Source organism: Nothoprocta perdicaria, unplaced genomic scaffold (genome assembly GCF_003342845.1).
Source record: "Nothoprocta perdicaria isolate Ctin4 unplaced genomic scaffold, notPer1 scaffold_87, whole genome shotgun sequence".
Taxonomy (NCBI): Eukaryota; Metazoa; Chordata; class Aves; order Tinamiformes; family Tinamidae; genus Nothoprocta; species Nothoprocta perdicaria.
This window is the reverse complement of record NW_020456165.1, coordinates 1,337,179-1,360,996: the sequence shown is the minus strand read 5'-3', so window position 1 is coordinate 1,360,996 and position 23,818 is coordinate 1,337,179. Positions and strand designations below refer to the sequence as shown.

General features: G+C 38.7%; 1 protein-coding gene across 1 annotated transcript in view; it reads right to left on the bottom strand.

Annotated features, from left to right (window-relative positions):
- Positions 1-9,425: 9,425 nt before the first annotated feature.
- ITGA9 (integrin subunit alpha 9) overlaps positions 9,426-23,818 on the bottom strand; it is a 195,351-nt gene continuing 180,958 nt past the window's right edge. The window contains exon 28 of the mRNA XM_026052323.1: positions 9,426-11,789. Within this exon, the coding sequence (XP_025908108.1) occupies positions 11,691-11,789 (99 nt within the window). The 3' untranslated portion in view covers positions 9,426-11,690. The remainder of the gene's footprint in view (positions 11,790-23,818) is intronic.

Below are 23,818 nucleotides of genomic sequence, written 5' to 3'. Positions count from 1 at the left end.
CAACTTACTATAGCTTATACTTCAGAGTATGCAGCTCATAGGTTTAAGACTATTATATCATGCCACTATTTGAACAAGGCATGTGTTTTAGCTAGATGGTTGGGGTTTTTTTTTTTAGTAATTGAGAGCAGACTATAAATTACTTTTTATACTGTATGTTACTATATATTAGTAATACTAATATATACTAAATACTGCTAAGTAATACTTGGTAGTATACTAAATACTACTAATACTAGGACTATATATTACTTTTTAAAAGTGATTACTTTTATAAAAGTAATTTTTTATATTCTTTTATGTAAATATAAAAAACTATAAATTACAATCAAAACATCTCTGATAAAAAAACTAATGCTAATCTAAAAGTGACTACAGTTCCAAGTGTTTACACAAGAGAATGACAAAGAACATGCTACATTGTAGCACAGTAAACTGATTTTAAATAACAGCACTGATGTCACTTTTTCTAAAATCAAAATTTTGAGTTTCATTCTTTTCTCACACCCCTTGTCTTGACATTGGAGTTTTCAATGACTGGTAAATATCTACCCCATTTATATCAGTCAGCCGAATAAAGAACAAAACCCTGTAGGACTTCCAACACTACAACATCTTTGGAGTATTTGTTTTGTTTACACATCAAGGTCTAGATGTTGGGACATCTAGGCGCTACTGTGGTATTAAAGTCCAAACAGCAGCAAGTCGAGGCATGGGCAAATGACTATGGTGCTATTCAGCTTTCCAAGCACATATTTAAATAACCCAGTATCAGTAGTTAATTTCAAGTGACATGTGTTGGTAAGAATGAGTTAGTGATGGTAAGGAATTGCCATTCAAGGTATTGTCACTTTAGTCCTAACTTCCCCTCTCAAGACATATCTGCTATAATGAGCTCAAGGATTAAGGCTGATTCTACTTGCCCACGTTACTTCTGGCAGTCCTTTCAAAATTTTACTCCCATGTAAAAACTAGGATTCAACTTTGCATTCCTGCAGCATTTTTTGTTATTACAGTATTTAAGTACCTGGTTATGGTGACACCCATCCAAATGGCTGCTACTTCTTTTTTGGCCTACCTACATTGTGAAGACTCCATCCTTCACTCAGCCACTTCTTAGAAAACTGTATTTTTACTGGGGGGGAAAAAAAAAAGAGGAGGAACTGGGGAAACAGGGAAAAATTTATTAGCACTTCACTTTACATGATTGCTCCAACACAAAGACATATAAGGAGCAAACATTGTGTTATTTCAAGACTTATAATCAAACTACAATTCTTTGACGATCTTTAGGTGGACACCTATAGCTTTCATTCATACTCCTGACTAGCCTTTAGAAGTGCTTCAGCTTTTAGAATGAGCTAAGCAAAGTAGAATCCATTTTGCTGCTGTTAATATTGTTGATTGGCATCTGAAGGACAATTTTCCCCTGGGAAGAACCTGAAATATTTTGCTGCAGCAACATATGTTCAGTGAGGGGGAGGGAGGAAGGTATTTGCTATTTGCTGTATGATGGCAGAATGCAAGATGGTAAAACAAATTATAAATAGCTATGCCAGAAGCAAAAATATTGCATGATGGAAACAAACATTCCTTTTGGAATGGTTAGATAGCATTTTGGTGAGTTTTCATATGACTTAGAATGATGTTGGGATATTAGATATATGAGATATAGAATATTGGGAGCCTATCATAATTCTAGTCTTATACGCTACTTTTTGCTCAAAAATATGTTTTGTGGGAGAGGGAGAAACTATTAGAATAACCTGCTCTCTACTCACAAAAAGCAAGACATAGAAATAGAGGTCAAGATTTAGAGTAAACAACAAATAAAGCCCTAGTCTCCTTAGTCGTCCTTATTCTCTATATAATGTTCTATAATTCTCTGTAAAACAGATGACAGTTGGCTTACATGTAAATACAGGAGCAGCACAATGTTATATGTTATTTTTTCAGGAATCTGAAATAAATCAGAAGACTTTTAGATTTTTGGGGTATTCGAATCACTGAAACAAAATAACAACAACAACAAAAAGGGAAGGAGGAAAGGAAGGTTTTTAGTGCCATACCTTATTTCAAAAATGTCCTGTCCCTCCTTGGCTGGTTGCAAGCCAGGAGGCTGGACAAATATTGTTCTGCACCAGTTGCAAGGTGCCTCTCACTCAGTGTCCTGACCAGTGGCTGATGCCTATGAGAAAACAGTCGACCAAGTGGGTAGTGACATTTCCCCAGGACCCTCATCCTGCCTCCAGTGTAGAAATCACTGGGTTTTCTTGAGACACTGGGGGTATGTTTTCTTTTTATGTCATTAGTGGATTTTTCTTCTACCTGCAAGTGGGTTTCTCACTGAAAGGGAAACCATTGAGGTAGAGTCTGAGTGTTTCCCAATGTATTTTCTCCATAGAGATTTCCCCACTTTATGCAAGCACATCTCAGCTACTGAGGACAGACACATTTTGCCAACAAAAACGTGTGCATGTATTAATTCTTAACAAGAATGATAGGATGCTATATAACACATTAGGTGTCACAGAAATATCCCTAAAGATTTATAGTAATAACTGTAGCTAATAGATAATTACAAAGCTGCATTTATATGGGACTCACACAGATTGAACAGTTGTTGAACTGAATTAGAAATTTCAAGAACCACAGCCAAAACCAATGCTAGTCTCCCAATGAATAACCACACCAATAGTTAAATCCCTAAAGAAATTAAGACAGAAAAAATAAAAGCCCAGATTTTTTCATGGCACTTAGCTCTACACCACTCTTTCCTCAAGAGTTTATGGGTTTTGGACCCATTTATACTAAGGCCATTTTATTTTTCATTTTATTGAGGAAGATTATTGCAAAGAGAAATGCTTGATAGTTAACACCATCTCCTTCCTAGCATGTGTAGGCTTTTGTTATCTGTTGCCAAAACAAGACTTTAATTAAAAAAAAAACACTGCTAAAATCTTCTCACCTTGTTGCAAGACTACATATTCTGTACAGTATGCCAGCACTCAGAAGTGCATGGCAGCTTTTCCAGTCAGAAAATTAATAAAATAAATCAACTGAAGCAACACATTTCCAGTGCATACTGTGGTAGAACATCCCAGCCCTCAGAGACAGAAAGAATGAGGAGCAGGTCGTTCAATGGATGATCTGCTCATGTGCCAACCCAACTCTGCTAATGCAAAAGCAGAGTCATCTTAAATGTGCACCTAGCAAGGTGATTTTGGAGCATCAAGAGTGCACATTTAATACCTGTGTGGTTATGAACTACCAGATAGTCAACATCTGGAAGGATATTTGTCATTGGAAACAAAACAAGCACCTGTCCCCTTCATTATCCGCTGCAATGGATAACTTCACCATCTTGGAGCATTCCTTTCTGACTGTACAACATTGCTGTAAGTAACTGGGCAATAATTAACAATAAATTAAGTGAATTATATCTTGGAAGCTGTTTTTTTCTTTACTTCTGTTTTTACAACCCATTTGTCCAATGACCAGGACAGATTCCAAGACTTTCTGGTCATGTAGCACACAGCACTAGTTACGAATCTGTGGAGGAAAACAGCAGTTCTTAGAAATCAATCTGCTTTATGCGTATATATCAATTCCAGTAAACTTCTGCCAAAACACAGCCAAAATGTCTCATAGAGAATCTTGTTGATTCCCTTCAAGTTCACCTTGGAGGAGAGGGTGTCAGCCTCCAAAGACAGATAGCTCAATGCATAGCATGGTTCTCACTGCCTCAGGGCGACCTTCTCCTCTATGGAGACACAAGAACTCTACAAGCAGTCCAGACTCCACAAAAGGGTAAATGAAAAGCCCTTGAAGAAGGTCATTTGTGCTTACACCTCTCAGAGTTCAGTGCTCCTTGTAGTTCACAGTATTTCACAGGGAGCTGGCAACCCACATAGAGCCAAGGTACTGTGCAAAGATTTGGATATGGGCTCTGAAACCTCAGTTAGAAAATGGTGTCTTTTTCTGGTCACCCATATTTAAGAAAGATGAACTCCCAACAGGAAGGAAAGAAAGGAACAATTTAAGTTAAAAGACTATGTTGGCATGAAAACAAATTGGGATGAAAATGAGCATTAATACAACCATGAAAGTGAAGTGCTAGTCTAGTCTTTCAGCAAGAATAATAAGGAAAAAAAAATTAACTGGTTCAACTGGAGCTTGTTCAGTTAGTTCATGAAAGGAAATACATGGAGTAGTTGCCAGTGAAAATAGAAGACTGGACTTGAGAATCTTCCAATCCCATGCTCCTAATTGCATTTCAGAATTTCCAAACAAAATGTTTACATTATTCTGAAGGGTTTTGGCAGGCTTGGTCTTTTTTTTTTTTTTTTTTTTTCGTCCACTTCCACAATAAGGTTCGGTCATATATTTGTGTGTGTACCTACACACATGTATATATGTATATTATATAAGGATAGTCTGACATATCAATACTGGAACTACAGGTTTGAAGACAGCAGTCAAACCTTATGTTAGATCTGATGATATGGAAATAATGACAAATTTTTTAGAAGGACAAATCCTCCTTCATAGGAAAGAGAAACAATAATCTAAAAATTAATTTAATTTTAAATTAGACTTGCCATTCAGGCAAGTTGAGAGAAAGAGAAAATTAACACTTGTGAAGCTGAGAGAGGCTGAGATGAGGTGAAAAAGTCAATAGTTTCTGTAGGGTGGAGAGAGTGAGAGTGGGACAAGCAGTTCTGAGAAACAACAGAGCATGAGACAAGGTAATTGTAGGGTGACAGGTGCCACGTGCTCAAGGTGACACATGGCTCTCCTCTTTAATGGAGGTCATGCCACGGACACAGTCTTGACCTAGAAAACGGGCAACTCCCTGCCTTTATGTTTCATTTGGCAGTCTCACAAGCATTATTTTATTTATTTTCTTACCCTATTAAGATGCAGTCTCTCTTCCCCTCCCACCCAGAAAATTAAAATGGGGAAGATCAGCCAAAGACTTTATAGCCAAATTCCTATTCTGTGCTATTCTCCTCAAATCAACACAGTAAAAGTCTGAGTAAATATATAGTAGGAATTTTAGTCATCAGCCTTATTATTTAAAGGGGCAGACTGTGTTCAGTTTTCAAGTGCCCCATCTCCATGGGTGTCCTACACCCGGTGTAGGACAAGTTGTATGTTCTTCCTGAAGTGCTCTCTTTGTTGAATAAAGCAATCACTTTTCTTACTATTGCTTTTCTCTTTCCAAATACAGCACAGAGCAGCATCATTAGGATTGAATTACACAGCTCTCAGATAGCAAACCCAGAGGAATACCGTTTAAATGACAGAAATTACTGTACATTACCACTTATGCAGATTAGTGCAAGCTTGCCTCATGATGTGTGTCCTTCAGCTTCAAGGGAGCCTGTTTGAGCCCCTTCCCACTTGTGATGGTATAAATCTAGAATAATTTCATGAAAACCAATACATTATATCTGAATACATGTCTTCAGCAAGGAACTCTCTGCTCAGGGTTACTACTTCATTAATTTCTGATTCTTTACAGCTGTTAACTGCTGATTAGCCTAGCAAAACATTGCACATCTAGAAGTTCAAGCATTCCAATGACACAAACTACATTAAAATCGAAGAAGAAATGAACTGGAAATTCATGAATCAGTCCTTTCAGACAGTTATGGGAAATTATAGCATCGCTAAGACATGAAAAAATAATTTCCATTGCTCTTTTGTTAGGATGATTCATTTCCCCACTATCAAGCTCTGCTCTGGTCAAAACTGCTTGCAGATAAAAATCTCCAATTGCACCCATTTAAAACGCTCAACCTTAGACATGCAGAAGTGAGCACACAAGAGTCATACCAGAATAGGTGCTTTTACATTTTAATTGTGGTAGCGAGCCAGACAGGGCCTAAGGAACATGGCAAGATTTACTTTGCACCTCTAATGACTCCACAACACACTCCCTTGCCATTCTGGCACTCAACTTGGTGCTCAAAATTGTAATCAAAAACAAAACACCTTGCCCAGAACTACTCAGATCACTATACACTCCGCTAGACCCAAAAGGTGTGGGTAAAAGCCACTTTTCTCCACAGTGGAGACACAATTATTTAAATAGAGAAGATATGACCCCACTAAATCCCTTCCAAAAAGCAGGCCAGGGGCTGGCATGCTCAGGGCAAGTGTCAGACCCAACTCCAGCCCTTTTGTCATAAAACTCCTAAGCGGCTCTTAAAAATCGCTACAACCACAAGCAGCACAGAAAACAAAGCACTTTAGATAGCCGTTTTCTTCATTAAAAAGCAAGAAAGATGCAGCAAGTGAGCCCCACAGCGAGCAGTTATACTCCTTCAATTCTCCTCTCCTCCCCAAGGAGGGAAATCCATCGCTTGGCGTTACAAACAAGCACATGGTAACAACAAGGCACGAGTACATCCAAACGCTTCTGGTTATTATTTTAGCTGCTGCCTCCCTAAAGCTGCCACCCGCCTTCCAAAGCAAACCCTGCACCACATTCCTTTCTGCAGAGCATCCTTCCACCCCCAGTCCCCGGCAATGTTTTCTTTCCCCGGTAGAAAGCTTTCCCGATTGAGAACATTTGTTTTTTCTTGGAAGGGTGCTAGCTCTGTGCCCTGACCCAGAGCTGCTTGGAGCACTCGCAACGCCTTCAGCCTTGCGGGACACAAAGCTCTGCTCTTTCGCCAGCAACATAGAAATGAGCTTTGAGTCACAGCTTACATCTTAACTCTGCCCGCTCTGCTCCCAGGTATGGAGCTGGCAGCTTAATGCAGGTGAATCGGGAGAGTCTTGTGTAACTGGAGAGCATCTATACACTTGCACAGAGGGTCTGCACAAAAAGCAGGGAACTAAGACATAAAGGGAGAGGCTGAAATTTCAGGTTTCATTTTGTGGTTTTGTTTTAAAATGAAGGTTTATGTCTCTTCATATTTCACCCATCCTCAGAATGATGAGAAAACTTCGATGGAACCTCTAGGTGGTATCAGAAGTAGAGAGATAACAACCATAGAAACAAATCAGCTTTTTTTACTGCTTAGCATCAGTTTCTGTATATTTTGACAAGTTAAGTGTGGAGAGGTATGAAGCTGAAGAAAATCTTGCAGATGTATTATTTAGCTACCCATTAAGTACAAACCTTTTTAGAAAAAAAATACACATTCGTGTACACAAAATAAGAAAAAAAATCACTTTCGTCAAAATTCATACCAGACTGATATAGAACTCAAGTTATGCAGGTTGTCAGTCTTACTGTAAGAATATAAGCACCACGTGGAGTTTTATTTCATGTGATAGTGTAATATTGTGAAATAGAAATAATTTCCACTGCATCTCTTTTAATTCCATATTTGTTAATATTGTAGTGAAATTAATTATATTTTTAGTCTGCAAATATCTTAGTTTCATGTAAGTCAAAGAATTTTCATAAAAGACATCTATTACCTACACTGTTAAACACACGCAAATACCATTTAATTCAAACATAAATGAAAAAATGTCTCATCCCCAAACCAGAAAAATCTTTGAGATTGACACGGACAGTATGTGACAAAATTATATTATTAGGATAATTTTGCAGCCACTTTTTATTCAAAAAAAAGTTGTATCTTTGTAAACCTGACATTTCCAAAACAGTGCAAGTGAATTAGAATACAGGTGAACACGAGCTTCTAAATACAGGTGACATCAATAAGCGTGAACACATTCTTCCAACCACAAGTTCGCAAGAAGAAACATATATTTTACAATACATAAGGAGTGACATTCGAAGAAAAAGGAGTGACAACAGTGTGGGTATCCTACTGTGTATGCAAACCATGCTCCAAAAGCAATTACAGACTTCATGCCAGTTTAATCAATGTACACTAACTGAATCAGGTCCTACTTTCACTTATATCCAAGAAACCTCAACAGGAGGATGAATGTCGATAAAGGTAGAAACTAGTCCTATGATTCCCTTAATCCCTTAGTGAAAGCCATGTTCTATAAACCCATGTCACATGGATACTATGCTTTGAATTCGTGCAAGACTCCAATATGTGCCCAAAAACAGAAGACATTCAAGAAAGTCAATGCTAAATACTTTCAAATTCACTCTTTGTGCAACTGTTGCGTTCAGCAATCCACAAGACCTACCCATCGCTGGCTTGTACGGGGTCCACTCGCTCATGTGTCAAGGTAGGGAGGGTGGTTTTAACTGGTGAGCATCGCAAAAGACCTTGCCCACCTTGAGGGTAAGGGCACGCCGAAGTGGTTCATTGGTTTGGGGTTCACATGGAGGAGACTCATGCTCTCAGGTCACACAAGTGATTTCTGAAGTAATTTCAGAGACTGCTTCACTGATCCTGCACCTTACACAGTCTGCTGACTTCCTCATGGTAACTCTATTAATTAAAAACTAGATTTATTTAGAAGCTAAGGCCACATACCAAAAAACAAGGAGTTTTACCAGCTCTCTGCTGTACAACCAGTGCAGCATAAGCGAATTTAAAAAGAGCTGGCATATAGGAACTTCCAGCACCCATAAACATTTTCCAAAGTAATTTTGATGCAATTTCCAAAGTAACTCTAATACAGCTATACATATATATATTTATTGTTATTTAAAACTAGCAGATTCATAGTAGATCTACATGTTGCTACATGTTCTCAGAGTATATTACATTTTCATAAGAACTGTGGAAGTAAAAACTGAAGGCAAACAACTGGTATTAGTGAGTTTTACTTTTTTTTTTTTTAATGGAGACAAAAGCAGAAAGCAGATTTTAGTGTGTATTGGTATGTGATCTGACTGTCCTAACTGGAACTAAGCAAGAGTCAAAAGAATTACAATGGAATCTTNAAAAAAAAAAAAAAAAAAAAAAAAAAAAAAAAGAGGAAGAAAATGATGTAGAGTAAGAATACACATGAAAACAGAAGTATCTGTGGCAAAAGAACTACAAATACCTGACAGTCATGACATTAAGTACTTAGAGATTATTTCAGGAATCTGTCATTAATGTGATTACTTGATTTTCACTGAGTGCTGGAGGACGACTAGATATATCAAATCTGAGCTGAGTTCAATTAAATCCAGCTTGGGTTCAATCAAATGGTATTTGCTTTTGGTTTTTTACTTTAACAAAATCACAAAAATCTTTTTAGTCTCAAGTCAAACAAAAATATTTGTTTAAACTAGGATGAAATGCTGAACAGCTAGTTCAGCCTTTTAAAATCTTTTCTTTATATACCTATCTATATAAACAGTTTTCAAATGAAAAGTTACATTTGTTTTCAAAAATACTGAAATGAAATATTTTGGACATTTTTGAAACATTTTTGTCTGTTTGAAAATGTGGAAATGAGACATTTGAATGTTTTAAGTGGTACTTTCCCCTCTTTTTGCTAAAACTTCCCAAATTCAGTTCAAAGTCACAAATAGCTTCATTTGTCCTCAAACATACTCAGGGACAAATTTTACCTTTCAACTTTTCCTTTTCTGTTTATGATTTAATTTTGTCTCTAACATCTACATGACAATCAGGTATTTTTCAACAACAGCAGAAGTAGGTATGTTAGGCCCAAGTAGTTCTAGCAAAACTAATTAAATTTAGATGAATCATATTAGAAAGAATTCAATACTTTATCATAAAATAGTGCAATAAAAGAGCATCAGCCTTTTGTTTCTGCACTTTCTGAAGATAAAACTGCAAGTAAATACTTAAACTTATAGTGAGGTTTCTTCTTAGTATGTTTTCTTCAGATTCTGTCTTAAATGAGGACTTGCTATACCCATATGCTTTATTTACTCCCGAGGGATTGTTTTAAGAAAGAAAATTGAATAGACCAATAGATTTTCTTTTCTAGTGTTCAATCAATGCTCTTCATTCACTTAAAAACTACCTAATGGGCCTGGATAGATAAGTTAATAAATAATGTTCGATACTGTAGTAAGAGCAGGCACTTAAGGTCAATTTGAGAAGTGAGGGAGAAGAGTAAGCATGGATATGGATCTTTTTTTCAATCATACAGGTAAATGTGAAGCTATAATGAATTTGCAAGGAATAGCAGGGATAAGGTCTGCACTTGAGTAGATTTCTTGTATCTGCTCTGCATTCAGTGCTCCAGCAGCTCTTTCACGTGACCCTTAGTGAGACATCCTATAGCCTTTTATTCCTGCAGCTCCTCCAATACCTATCACTGAGCCTGATCCTTCTTTCCCTCATGTGGATTTTATACCAACATGACCATTATTCCTTGTTTATACAAGGCGCAAAGTAAAAGAATCTAAAATCAAGTCTCATAGCAATTGCACTATTCTAGTCAAAAACCCCAGAACTTACTGAAAAAACATGGCTAAGTTATATTAGTTATATAGTTATTATAAGTGAGCTTCTTCCAATGCAGCAAACAATTTGTTAAGGCATTACCTCTGAATGAAGTGGCCATCTGACATTCAGTAATGTCTGCACCTCAGTTAACCCCCAATTTTAATACTAGATGAAACCATGATGTGATGACATTCGGTATGACATACGATATGATGACATTCAGCACCCACACCTGGAACCTCAAGACCAAAACACATTTTAACCCTCACATCTATTCAATACAAACCCACCCACGACTCGCGTGTAAAACTCACAAGGCAGGCATCCCAGTCACAGCCTGTAGCCATTTGTCACTTGCTTTGATAGCAACAGATCACAATCATTAACAGTAGCTTAAAAACTATCCCTTAAAACATGAATACAGCTCTCTATTTTTTTTATAAACTCCAAGGAATTCATCAATGCTGTAGTGGTTGGCCCAGTTGTACCCTTTTGGTGTCTCACTGTGCAGCCCTAGACCATTACTGAAGTACTAGAGCCTGCAGGGGAGACCCTCCCAAAGACAGGCAGTCTCTGATGCTTTCTTCAGTGCAGAGTGCCCTGTGATGGAAAGGCAGCCCAGCAAAGCGAGCCACAAGCCTCGCTGCGTGTCACTGAGGAAGCCCTCTCCTTCTCTCCCACCCAGCTCAGTGAAGGATAGGCTCAAATACAGAGCATCGCATACAGGTAATACTTTAGATTCTTTAGTCCATAAATCAAACACCAAATTCAACTCAAAAAAAAGTGAAAAGACTTTGGCTTCTTGCCGTTAAATGGTCTATATACAACATTACCAAGCCTTGTGAATTAAGTGTATGAGGTTTTCAGCTACTTTTATCTGCAAATCTTTTTCTTCTCTTGCATTGAAATGTAAAAGTACTATAGGATTTATATATACATATATGCATTTCCAAGGATTTAGCCAGATATCAGTGCTTGAGTGAACTATATAGCTATTCAATAGAAACTATAAAACATTGATACAAATATAAAGACATAATCAATATAAAAAGCTTATATTTATAAAAAATATTTTTAGGTAACAGTCCTCCCCTGAGGGTATAGCACATAGTTGGATTCATAAATATTGCTCTGCACTGCAGCTTGGTTACCAAAGTTCAGCTCTTACATGAAGGGTCAATCGCTCCAGTCACCTGACCTGGCTGCAGTGGTTGCCTCAGGATACGTTCCCTAGCTTGTTAGAGTGACAAGGACACAGCATCAATGGGGTCTCCGAAAAATCTGGAGAAGATTCCTTCTTCCACATATGGAAGATACGAGAGCAGGACCTATAGGCGAGCAGGCACGTGTCACATGACTGGACTTTTGATTTTTGCTGGCAGTTCACTGATTTTTCTGGACCCAGTCCCAACTATCTTCATTCTCCTTTCTGTTCTTTTCAGCCTCAATAATTTCTTTGTACCTCCTGCGGAAGAAGCCCATCTGCAAAACAAACAAAAACAAGATTACAGTGATAAACAATAGTATCATAAAATTAAACCGGTCTCATCAGGAAACAGTATGCACAAAATAGCACAGGTGTTAATATCTAATTCTTCCTAATGCCAATCTTGAATCATAGCTCCTTGTTTATATCCATATAAATGAGGCCATTTGTAACTGCCTCCCTGTTATGCTTTGCTATAGCTAACTACTTGGAAGAAAAGGTCCTTATTTGAAACACCATTTTGAAAAAAAAAAGCAAAAGCAAAAAACACACATAAAGTACTTTTAAAGATATGGACGAGAAGAGACACATAGCAGTTCCTTAGTTCCAAGCAAACATCAGGATTGGTGCAAAACTCGGATCTGAACTTAAATCTAGGCTAGCCCTTGGGTTTAGAGTAAATACTAACAGAGGTTTATGAACTATGCTCTGAATATCCGCAACTGCATGCAAGAAAAGAGGTTAAAGGAATACAGTACGTTCATTTCTCAGCACCCAAACTCAGCCTTTTTTGCAAAGCTTCTCTAAATCAAACTTGGCACTTGGCACTGGTAGTTCTGAAGAGGTCAGCTCTCAGTTGTCTTATGAGGAACACCAGCCTCACTGCTGCTCTCTTCCCACCAGTAATCACTTTGTAAGCTCAGATATCAGAATTTTATATTAATGAACATTTATGTTAAGATGCTTTGGAGAAAATGTATAGCTTTAGACTATTTTTTGCTAAACGGTTTACTTTGTCCCGCTGACATCAGCCATGTCATCTGCAGCTCAGAATGTGAAATACAAGCCTACGCTACCAGATGCAGAGCATCAGCAGCAACTTCTCCACAAGCTTTCAAGATGTTGCAGAGCTGATTATCGTTTCTGCGTGTCTTGTTGCTTCCTCAACCCTGATACTTGGTTAAAAAATATGTAAATAGTTTTCATTTCAGTTTGGATCAAAATCTGACATAGATCTGTTTTTTAAGTCTTTTAAATAAACAAAAAAAAATTTAATAACACACTTTGGTAAGCATACAAGAATAATTCCTCAAACTTACCAGCACGCAACTGAGCCTGCTGAGTCAATATTTTGTTCATCGTAATTAAACATTTATGCAACTCCTACACTCTGAACCTGTTTTCCTACTCCTGCTGCGTAAAACATGGTGCTTTGCTCTTCCTCTGCTCAGCCAGTTATTGACACCCCTTATTCTCCAACTGGCTAAATGTAGGAACATTTGTTTTTGCTGTTTTTATCACTACTAATTTCTGTTAAGTTGGCTTTTTTAAACTTAAGTTCTTTACCAATGTTAATTATCTTCAAGTATTTTCCAACTTGCAAGAGCTTGGAAAACAGGCCCTGCTCATCTAGCAGAGCTTCCTAAAGCCAAGGTCTATGTGAGTATTCCCTGGTTGTGTCCTGAATTTGCAGCAACAAGAGATTAGACACACTCCGTCCTCTCAACACCCCCTGCCCTCACAAGGCAGCTTCTGTGTAAAGGACCTAGAAGCTGCAGCACAAGGTCCCTTTTTGGGTAATCTGTCTCGTGACCCTGATGCACACGACAGAAGTCCTCACAAAATTAATATTATTGAATTCTATAGGATCATGTCTTGCTCATCTCCCAGCAGCTGTATCCCAAGAATTAATAAAAAGAGAATTAGAGTTTTTTTCTAGTTCGCTGCTATTCAAACTTGCTCTAAAAATTCTTTCATCTTTACTAGTAAAACATCATTTCTGGTTAAAAAAAAACAAACAAAAAAACATGTATATCCCTCTGGTTATACCAATGCAAAGCAGGCATTTTGAGAAGACACTCTCAAGACAGTGTCATCAGCAAATTCCAGCGAAATTTCAATGCTGATATCAGTGCATTTTAGGTCAGCGGAGATTTGAAGCTGGACTGCAAGTTTTCCTAGATTTTCTGGATCTAAAATGGAGGCTCTAAGGAACCATTTTCCTGGTCAGGAATAAAGAACGAACATATTAAACCCCACTCCTCCTACATTGTTTTGTCCTGGTAGGACTGATTGTAAGCACTTATTTTAGTCACAGGAATCTGTAGATACACCTCCCATATGCTCAGGGAGCAGATGTGTTGAGTAAGTGGGTGCCATTTTTGTACCATCAGTTTTTAGAAAAGACATACATGTTCAGCACATTAGAGAAGAAAATTGCCACAGGACCAGGTTCCCTAAGATTAACCAGAGAATTCGATTTATAGCTTTTAAAAACAGCTTTTAGACCCTTAAGGTTTCCATCCTTCATGCAACCACATCCTTCGTACAATAAAATCCACACTTTGAGTTATAATCAAAATTATAGAAAGGCTTTTTAACTTCCTCCAGGGCCAAACAAACAAAAGCAAACTCCTTCCCACTGTTATTCTAATAAAAATTGGCTGTTTGTGAACATCTGCTTCAGGAATTATCTTTAAAAGTTGATTATGATAGTCTTGCTATTTTACTGTTTTGTTACTGGATACCAAATTCTTTTGTATAGCTTTCCAGCAGGAGAAGAAAGTGAGCTGAAAACCTTAATATATATTAATGAAGCTTGAAATCCTGCATCTATAGGTGTTCTCCGCTATGAAGCCATATACGTTTGCACATTCTAAATGATGTGGATAACTCAAGACTAGAAAAGAGAAAGCAACTAATTTCAGTGAAAACATGCAAACATTGTGAGAGGGAAAACAGAAACTGGTCTCAAACTTTTTTTGACTTTTTTTAAAATAGTGATCATGAATTACATGTATTTGTCATCTACAAAAGACAAGGAAATGCCTTTTTTCAAGATAATTTTCCTTATTGCCAACACAGTGCGTTTCCACTGCATGTGACAGAGCCCCCAGTACCACCAGGAAGCTTTTTCTGTTTAATGACTGTGAATGAATAACAACATGGTCATCAGCTCACAAGAGGCCACACAAACCACCTACCTACTTTCCTTAAAAAGATCAGCAATATTAACCGAAATTAACAGATCGTGTGAGTCCAGAGGGAGAAGATAGGGGGGAATAAGGAGAAGGACATTGACCAAGATGAAATGGACCAAGAGAGTACTCCTAAACTTTGTGTCCAATATCAATATCTATATATGTATGTGTACACATATGCTTATAGTAATAAGTCCAGGCTGACTGACCCCAGTTTGTGGGGTGAACCTCACTGTCCTCACCTCACCACCTTGCCTCCCACCCATACCATCCCAGAGGTTTTGCACCTTTCACTCACATTCCCTGAGCACCAGCCTCCTCTCACTCTTTTCCCACCCCTTGGGACCCTAGTGCTAATATCTGTCCCCTTTCTGTTGTCCCCAGACACTTCCCCCTTCCCATCTCCTGCTGATGCCTCCTTGCACCATCTCCCCAACCTCTGCTGGTGACGCTCCACTCTGCAGTAACTTCCTTGCTGCTTCCCTCCCTGTCCTTGTGGCCAGCTTCAGGTATGCTGTCTTGCAACTGAGACAAGGCTGTCTTTTCTTGGAAGCTGGACACTGCTCGGTGCATACCATGCTTTACTCTTAACTTTGGTGGACCTTGACAGTGGGAAACCACAATGCTGAAGGCATCATGTCCCACCTTATTTCTTCCACAAGGCAAGAAAAATATTGAGCAGAAAGAGGATCATTTAAGACTCTGATAGGGATATACCAGATTTGTGGAGCTATCATGATATACCTGATACACCAGGGAAAGGAGAACCTTTCACAAACGTAAAACTGCTGCACTTATCTTACAACAAAATGCAAGGATGTCTGCTTGCTCTTTAGCAAATCTAAAAAATTCAGGCAGAATCCTCCCCCCCCCAAAAAAAAAAAACCCCTGAAACCATCAACAGGTTTTATACATACGCTTTCATTTACTTAATATTCTGGCCTGTGCACCTTTTCTAGCATTATCTTACTGCCATCTACAGTATTTGTTGAGCAAAAAGCATCTTTCCGGTAAGCAAAACAATAAAGTGATAGAAAACCTGCGTTACCTGAAGTCTGGGGAGTTGCACGTCCTACTGTAAAGCTATTTCTTGCCACACAACAGTACTGTCAAGTGACCTATTCAATCCTATTCAAACATTTCCAGTCTCTTTTACTTGCCTACACCACTCCTTTTTTTGCTGTAAAGTCTAAATCCCTTAAAATCACAGACAAGTTCTATCTAACAGCACTTACATGAAGATACATTCTTCTAGCATCCATACAACTGGAAACCTCAGAGTGATTCCTGTGAGTTAGCATCACAATAAACCATCTTTCAACTGTTTATTTTCTGCACTCCCATCTGCTACCTCCAAGCACAGCCTGGACATTGACTTACTTGACTCTGTATTTTTCTAAGCTCTAAATGTTTAACTGACCTTTCTACAGTAACAACCTATGGTTTTCTCTCTCTAGGGTGCTACTGACACACATGTTTGTGGACTGACAATATTACAAAATAAAATTTAATTTGCAGTTGGGGAAAAAAACAAAGTCAGTGAGAAGGCAAGTAATACTACTGCCTTCGTTATAGAGACACTGCGAGGTAACCATCTGAAGAAATTTTATAATGCCCACCTAGGTTCCTTCTTTTCACCAAATAAAAAAGAGTAATAGTCAAAGTATGTAACAGATGAATGCTTACATTACATATTAAAAACCCTCCTTGTCTCATTAGCATCATCTACCAAAAAAATAAAGAAGAAAAACAAAGAATATGGCAATCTGCACACTGTTGTAAAGAAAAGCATTAAGACATGAGGTAAGAATAGCTTTGTAAACAATGTTCAAACAGATCCCAGAACTATATCAGATACTTTTTTTACTGTCAATCGGTGAGCTACAATTCTTCTATCCAATTTCTATACTGCATACTGATGCAATGAGCTGTACATAAAGTGTTGCTTTACATCAGTATGGCTCTACTAGCAAATTTCCAGTGGAAGTTACTGACCACGGTAAAATCAAACAAGGAGACAAGCAACACGCAAACGATGTACTGATGTATGTATAGCTAAAAAAAGAAGTCACTGAAGAAAACTCCCATTGTACAAGTTTTCCCAGCAAGACACTAAGTGTTCAGTGTCTCGACCACAAGCCATCTTTACTCCATAATATTATGCTACTGTAAGCAGTGTCTGATCATAACCAATAAACAACTAAACACCTTGAATCTTGGAAGAGGTCTCAAACCATTTCTCTCATGCCCCTTCAAAAAGAATTTCTCTCTCCCCTCATCTTTTGGAGGATTTTTCCCAGTTAATCCTTTTGATAAACAGTACCACAGTCACAGAAAGATCACAAGAGTTGGAAAAGGAGTTGGGGCTTGAAAGGACCTCTGGAGATGATCTGGTCCAAAACCCCTGCTCAAGCAGTGTTACCTATGGTTGCCCAGGACCATATCCAGTGGGGTTTGAGCATCTCCAGGCTTCTTATAATCATCTCTCCACTAACTCTAATTAGTTAATGCAGCTCATGAAGAATGCGACGGGAGCCAGGAACCTCAGACCAAGCAAGTTACCACCAGTCCACTATCAAGTGGCACCCTGAATCTGCACAAAGCAGTGGTGCTGCTGAGTTGGGAACCACACATTTTTCCTCCATTTAGAGATCAACCACTACTTACTAAGTTCATCTTGTTTTACTACTGCCAAGAAGGCAGGAAAAATAAATGCTTTGCAACTAGGTTTGGGTGGCCCTTGATAACTATGGCAAACCACCAGCTTCAAGAGGATGGACCATTTCCTTCCTCACAATTAAAATACTCCTATTTTAAAGAGCGAGAGGGGTCATGCACAGATACTGTGTATCAGCTTTTCCACAGGGGACTGGCAAACTGCCACTGCCTGGGCCCTCCTGTGAGGAAAAGGCATATTGGGAAAGTAGCCATAGGATTTGGTTGTCGTTCAAGGAGAAACTGTGTATTTGAGAAACTGTATATTTGAGAGGAAGGATGACAGTGCGGTTAAGGTAAGCATAGTGATCTGGCTTTACTTACCCAGGCTTCCACTGACTTCTGGAGGAGTGGGGGGAATCCCTTAACTCTTCTGTAAGAGTTAAGGTCCTCATTTTATCAATGAAACATGCACATAAGTACACATGCCTCAAGCAACAGCACCTCTATAAGGGACAGCTCTGCATGTGCACGCGTACACATACACACAATACATACTGGGTGTACATACAGAATACTATGTATAATTCTGCATCTGGGGAACTAATCCAAGGAGAAGTTTTCCTCTATAAATATTTTATGCAACGGCTATGGAAGAATTTGATATATAGTATATATATCCAACCAATTCATTGCAACAGATAGGGGATGCTATGGCAGAAATGAATTAGCAGTATAAACAAATCTTCAATATACCGCTTAACTTGAACTTACTTTCATATAGACTGGGAAACTGACTTAAGATACTGCTGTTGATACTAGGGTGAAGATACTAGGGTGAAGAGCTGTAATCCTCCATAGGTATTAGAAGAATAAAATCTATTTTACCATACTCAAAGTATAACAAGGATGCATCTTAAAGATAATTTTACTAGGTAGTAGTTACTTTATAATGTTACTTTGCAATTTAAGCACATATTTAAAAGTGCTCTTTTTTTCCTGAGAACAGTCAGTCAATGTATAAACTGAGCTCACACAACCATTAAATAAACTATTTATTTAACCAAATACTTTATATCTGTCTCACAGGCCAAATTTTCAGAAGCAGTCACAAGGGCTAAGTACTCAAAATAGGCACTCAGCTTCCAAGTAGCAGCACACATGCAAAACATGCATTGGGATGTGCAAAAGAAATAATCACACACAGAGATGGGTATCAGTGCAGACATCTAAATCAATATTTGGCCTTTCAAAGACAATGTGCTTTGCTATTTTCACTTCTGTGCAGGAAACAGAATTCTCCATTTAAAAAGAGGTCACACGAAGACCTCTCTGGCATGTCTATGCCACCAGGCTGAATTCCAACCCTCTTTGAACTCCGGTCGTCAATAATTTCTTCCCACAACATTTTCTAATGCAACTTTTCTCCCAGGAGTTGTTCCACTGGCTTAATTGGACTTATCTGCTAATGAGGCGAATGAAACCGATAGTTCTGGTCTCCAGCTTCAGAATATCTTTACTATGTAGGATCTAATTTGCCACAGACAAGGATATTCATTTGGCATGTGATTCATTCGTGCATGCACAATATATTTGGTTTTGAAAGGCTGCTGCTTTACAAACAAAGAGTACTACAATGATCAGTCATTTTAAAGACCTTTCAGTGCCTGGTATTGAGTTATTAATTCTTCTGATAGCTTGACTTTAATCAAAGCATGAACTTTTTGCAAGATGGTAACTGTATACAGCAACTTGCATAACAGATGTTACCAACATATTTATAAATGTAATCAGAAAGTTAACCAACATTTAAACTTGTAAACATTCCCAAATAGTTTAAAGAGTTTTTCCCAATTGCAAAATTTTTACTAAGTAGTTTATTTTTATAAAATCTAGACAAACATAGTTGTCATCCAAATTCCCTCTCTGATTATCAGTTTCAAAAGTTGGAAAAAAAACACAGTGTCTGTTCCTGATATGTCTGGACAAATTACTATATACTGATTTCTTAAATCTCAACAGGGGACAGGACAATCATTAGATATATTAGTCCTGAAAGTGCAATTAATTTATGCTATATCTCAATCCACATCTGGCATATCCTATCCATAGGAAAAAGTAAAAACTACTGAAATATTTCTGCCTGTGTTTGAAAATCAGAAACTAAACAGTAATGACTATTTCTGGAATCAATAAAAAAAACTACTTCTCAATTGTATTTTGATATATTTAACCTGCCAAAAATATTTGAATGAAAGTTGTATTATGTCCATAATTATCAGAATAAATTACTTCTATGGGTTTAGTAAAACCAAGGGGAAGTGGCTATGGTATGGTGGCAAAAGTCATAACACAGCATTTCCCATTGTGACACCAAGCTTGAAGAGAGAATTCAGACTATACAAGTCACATTTTCTCTTTTCTTGGCATTCAGGTCTGAGGGATGCTAATGACTTCCAATAAATACACATGTTGAATGCCGGTAGTGGGAACCTTGGAAAATTGGGTATTAATCTGCAATTTTTCAGTCTACACAAATATTATTTTTCTGGTTTGGGTTCCTGAAAATGATGGTGATTTTTCTTCTTTTTAAAGAGGCTTTCTGAACCACAACAGAACTTGTCTCTTGCCAGCGGATTCAATTTGTTCGTGCAGTGCCAAGACAAAAGCTACATAGCTGCAGTGGCTGTGATGTTCTCAAGGCATCCTGGCAAGCACGGCTCTCATTTGGAGGATGCTGAGAGCACAGAGAACACAGCCACAATATTATTGTTGTACATTTACATAGCTTGTTTTATCCAGAAAGATAACAAAGGCATTTCACAAGCACTGGAGATACATCACTACTGAAAAAGGCTGCCAACCTTGCTCTGGAGAGTGGTGGATAAATACTACATGGCAGCCAGCAAAGCCACCAGGGAAGGTGGTGCTTTGGCTGCCATGGCCGCCTTAACCATTCACTTGGGTAAGAGGAAATGCAAAGACATCCAAAATCAATCTACCTGCAACACCTAGATAGAATTCAAAAACACAGCGAATCACCCAGATAATCTAGGGTAAAACAAACAAAACACCTGACTCCGTTGTTAGAATACAGCCCTTTGGTCTTAGGAGGCCTCATCCCTGACAGCATCTGATGATGCTCACTTTGGTCCAGAAAGCAGGAAACAAAACAAGGCAGAGTTTTAATTGTTCTTAAGGACAATGAACTTCCAATGAAGCACCTAACTTCTGCCTAGTGAAAACTTTGCTATTTATATAGAAGACCAACCCCTTCTGCTGCTCCATTCTTTCAGGCTTCCAAGCTGCTACACATACCAGGACCCATCCGTGGCTGGGTGATAACACAGGCTTGGTTGTACCTCACAGAATTTAATTATAACATTATAATTAATGTTATATGACTGCATTATTTATAACATGCTATCAACGAGAACACACAATATTAGGCCTACTGAGTTACCAGCAGTATCAAAGAAAGTCAGGAAGTATCTCTGAGAACCAACGTGTCAGACAGCAAGGAATGGCTTAGGGAAAGGAGGTAGGAAAATTGGTAAGTTGGGAGGCAGAGCTACAAAAGAAGAGTTTATCAGAAAAAACTTGGCAGAATGTAGCAATTTTGCAAAGCACAGAAAGAGAAGATACAGAGATGGTGAGAAATTATAGAGAGGGAGCTGCACGTGAGCTGTGAACAGGGACAACTGATAGGGACATCAAAAATACAAAATGTCAACCTTTTAACAGGTTTCTCTATTCCAAGATCCAAAATACCCATTTGGAACTATGCCACTGTGACAATGGGTGGGTAACACCCATCTGGAAGACCTTTTCACCTGAAAAAAAGGGTTCTTGCTTGAAATATTATGTGGGAGGATGTATCTTCTGCTAGATGGAAGCCAGGCTTCTCCCCTACACTGAAATCAAAACAGATTTGGTGTCATAACCAGGTATGTGCTTATGCTCCCCTGGAAAAATTAAATAAATAAATAAGCAATTTTATTCCTTTACAGAGGTACTGCTTTAAAACCTGGAGACCAGGAAAGGATGTTGGTATGAGGACCAGCCAGGAAACAGCAGTTAGCATCTGCCACCTGGGCTGCAGATAAAAGAGAGAAAAATTTGGGGTGGGCTTGTAACACAGGATACAGAGCAACCACTGGCAAGGAGTAAGTGCAGGGTTTTTTTTCCTCTCCTGGAAAATGGTAAGTTGTATGTTTTGGCCCATTGCATAAAGACTTAATGTTTGAGGCCCTAAGTAGGGAAGTAGGGGAAAGTACCTCTTTCCAAAGGGGGAAAACAGTGGTTTCTACCACAGTGGTGAATTTTAAGCTGGCTTTAGCCTTGGTTAGCGTCAGACATTTTTTGAATGCTCAAACAACATGCAAGGCAACAACCAATTTGGCATGTAGGGGAATGCAAGTGTTCTTCTTATCAAGACACTTGTGTGTTACAGAAAGAAAGTCATAAGGCTTCCTTAAGCATCAGACCTGAACACAGCTTTAAAAGCCCTGTTTGGGTTCATCTGTCAATATTAAAGAACATTTCATAAAATGCTTTCATATTTTTTCGAAATTTCTCCTTTAAACTTATAAACAGATTTATTCATGTACACAATTTCTACTGAAGTGAGACTAACTGATATAATGAACCCGACATCTACAAGGATTCATGTTCCCCACTGGACAGGGGCCTAGACTAACGATAAGTGCAATGGTCTAAGAAATGTGTCCAGAATAATGTCTCCTCAAAACTAAAGGAAGGTTCTGCAAACTCTCCTTACAAGACAGATGGAAATAAAACAGTCTTACACATGCTGAAAATCAGAAACCCTCTGGCAGGGCTGCAAAGAGGGGAACCACTTGCATAATAGCTCATACATGTTGTTTTTTTGATTACCCAAAGATCCAAGGTTTGAAAATGTACGTATACACAATGTATATGTACAAGACTCTGAAGTTCAATTAGTTGCCCCAGGAATCTGGGTCTAGAAGTGTCATTTTACACAAATCAGTGCTTAGATACTGCAGGGATAGACTCACAGTTTATAAACTGAACTAGATAAGCGAGATCTGTCACTGAAAAAACAAATAGTGCTACTGCAATTACTAATAGTTTTTTGGTTTGTAAATCACTTGTTTTAGTGCAGTTGTGGTGGGCAACAGTAGAAGAGCCTCTCCAGCCCTGCTGGTCCACCATATGTGCCAGGAGAGGAAGTCCTACAGCCTGTGGCCAGCATCAAAGCACGATCAGGGAGAGCAAGATGTGCAGAGGAACCAGCAAGAGCAGGACCACATCTCACAGCTTTCTCAGTGGAGCCACTTTCTCAAAGTAGCTTGGAGAGAGGAGCAGGATGGGAATGACCATGAGCAATGAAATGTCCAGGGGGGAAAGGGGGCAAGCCTTGCTGATTTGCCTCACGTAGGTCATCTCCTAGAAGTCTGTAAAGAGCCATCCTCAAGGAGAAGGAGATATTGGTGGAGGTGTAAAGGGAAGAGGCTCGGCTCCTCTGGCTGCTGGGACTACACAAGGGCATTGTCACTGTTCAAGCTTTGTTCAACTCGTCCCCACAATTTTACACGTTTAAAGCACAAGAAACATGATGTCTAAATGAAATACTAAAATAAACAGCCAGAGAAGCAAAGCCACTCAAAATCTGACCATGCTCAGGCTGGAAAGTTTGTTACGTGTGTATAAACACGGCTGTGGTCTAGCATGTGAACAAACATATTTTTATCTGAAGTGAAATATCCAGACATTTAACGTCCATTTCCATGGACTCCTAGACAGCGTAAGGTTAGATCTGAAAAAAATAAACTACCACTCTCATTGTACACGCAATTGCATGTGCAACTCTCATTCAGAGTAAGACTTAGGCCTGGAATTTTTGAGTGATTTAATCTGCTTTAAAAAAAAAAAAAGGTTAATTGGAGGATTACGGAACGCAAAATATTTGAACACATTTTGCTATTTTTCTGCAACCGTGCGAGGACGTTTCCTCAGTGTGCATTTAACACCAGGGCGTTCAGGGACCCGTCTGCTCCACTGCAGCGCTCACCACCAGGCCGACCACCCAAGCAGCACACACGTTCCTCCAGATCCGAGACGCAGGCCTTGCCAGCAAGGCCTGCATCACTGCCAGGGGCTGCTCCCACACTGCCGGCGCCGGTTCCAGCTCCCGCTCTGTTCTCTGTGAACGCCTTCCCTCCAGGAGCACAGGTTAATTCTAGCTCATTTTCTTCATAAAAGTATAATTTAATTTCTACTCCGGCCCAAGAAGCCAAGGCATTTTGAGCTAATGATAACAACACTTCTAAGACGGCCCATCTAATTTACAGCTGTTCTTTCACTCCCCACTGAAAAACCCAAACACTTCTAATATAAGTTTGTTTGGACTTCTTCATACATTAAACTCAGGAACAACTGTGGGATATATGGAGCCAATCTTGGCT